At 36.0% G+C, this 1732-nt stretch overlaps 1 protein-coding gene across 2 annotated transcripts in view; it reads left to right on the top strand.

The window, feature by feature from the left end:
- Positions 1–1134: 1134 nt before the first annotated feature.
- Positions 1135–1732, top strand: part of LOC117121023 — a 19623-nt gene continuing 19025 nt past the window's right edge. For both annotated transcript variants that reach the window (XM_033266119.1, XM_033266120.1), the window contains exon 1: positions 1135–1493. In XM_033266119.1, the coding sequence (XP_033122010.1) occupies positions 1163–1493 (331 nt within the window). In that variant the 5' untranslated portion in view covers positions 1135–1162. The remainder of the gene's footprint in view (positions 1494–1732) is intronic.

Raw genomic sequence — 1732 nt, forward strand, 5'->3', positions numbered from 1 at the left:
GTTTAGTTAAAAATGGTTTCACTATTATTAACTCAAGTAATTGTATTTTGATCAATGTATAATAACTTGTTTAACTTAAACCAATCTGAATCCTTAGCTAATTCAATGTTCATAGTTTCAAATATATCTTTTTAGTTCCTAAGCATACAATGCAATAGGGACTCTTGCAACCACATTTTGCATGTGTGTGTGTATGTGTGTATGTGGACATTAAGAGTGAAATTGCACATGCATCAGAAAAAGTTTTCCGACATTTTGTTTTTACCTCGCGACGTAAAATTCCTCAGTAGTGGTTCAGTCAACTTCTTTCGGGTTTTTGCTTTTTATTAGCGCCCCCAGTTGCTTGATAAGATTAAAAATAATGTCATAAGGTCAATCGGGACGACTTTTCACCTGCGAGATGAGACAACAGGCTAGGCTGCTGCATGCTGCTGGAGGCGTGTATAATAGCACCTCCTGCCAGGGGCGGCGGGGAGATAGCTAAGCGTTTATTTAGGCCTATACCTAATGTGTAAATATAGTATTCATTTTCCCAATACTCAAATGCAAAAATTAACTTTTCAAGGTAAACCACCACAACACAAAATCCACCCAACCTCATATTGCCTGAAAATAAAACATGCATCATGCATAGGAATGTTGATGCCTGTAGGGCTCTGGTTTACAATGAGAATAAGAAATGGCATTTATAAAAAAAAAAAAAAAACCAGAGCATCTGTAAGGGTTAGATTTTAATGTGTGAAATGCTGGGAGGGTCATTCAGTTAGACCTGAGTGATGCATGTTTGTGACCAAAAACGTGTTTAAAAAGGTGGTTTTTAAAAGCAGGCATGTTAATTTATGATGCATGTTTAGTGTATGGAAATTTTAAATATAGGATTTATATTGGAGAAAATTGACAGTCTATCGTGGGTATGAAATACCAATACCTTGACTTTGCAAGCAAGTTTCGGGCCTTTTGTGGGTAGCTGTTCAGAGTTTAATGCTCAGCCTGTATCTCCAGGTCTATCACTCCAAAACTCGGACTGTGAAAGATGAGCCAACTTTTGATGTTGAGCTGCTGTATATGATATTAAACATAATTTTCTTTTCTATTCACAGCTTTACCTTTAGAATTAAAACGTTGGAGAATAGATGAACCAGGACAAAAACCACACCTTGATATGATTGATGATCTCTTAAGAAATATTGGAAGTTTGCCATTAGGTGACATTCCAGAATTTTCCACAAAGTTGAAAAGTATTTATATGTATCTCAAAAACATGAAGTTGTACATAGATGATATATCAAAGGGATCTATAGTATTTCATCTTTCTATTTATGATCCCTATGCATTGATGAATTTATGGGAAATACATTCAAGCGGAGAATTAATCAATGATTTAGCAAAATTGATAATCCCAGTCAATCTTCAGGAGGATTTTGTTAAGGAATGGAAGACAGTAGTTGATAGTGAAGAATATGAATCTGCCCTTAGGCGGCTGAATGAAAGAGGTGAGTAAATATATGATAGATTTAATCTATTATTTATAGGTAATACAATGTTCCCGACGGGTATTTGGACCTATTCAAACATGAAGCCTTCGTGGTCTAGTGGTTATGACGCTGCCTTGTCAGCGAGAGGTTGCAGGTTCGAATCCCATCGGAGGCATTTTATTGCACAATGATTTTTCATAGGACTTTATTTATTGAAAATCTACAGGGTAGCCTACGATGTTCCATCATGTCCTTAT

This window comes from Anneissia japonica, unplaced genomic scaffold, assembly GCF_011630105.1.
Source record: "Anneissia japonica isolate Jap-2015-1 unplaced genomic scaffold, ASM1163010v1 scaffold287908_len133989_cov124, whole genome shotgun sequence".
In the NCBI taxonomy this organism is placed as follows: domain Eukaryota; kingdom Metazoa; phylum Echinodermata; class Crinoidea; order Comatulida; family Comatulidae; genus Anneissia; species Anneissia japonica.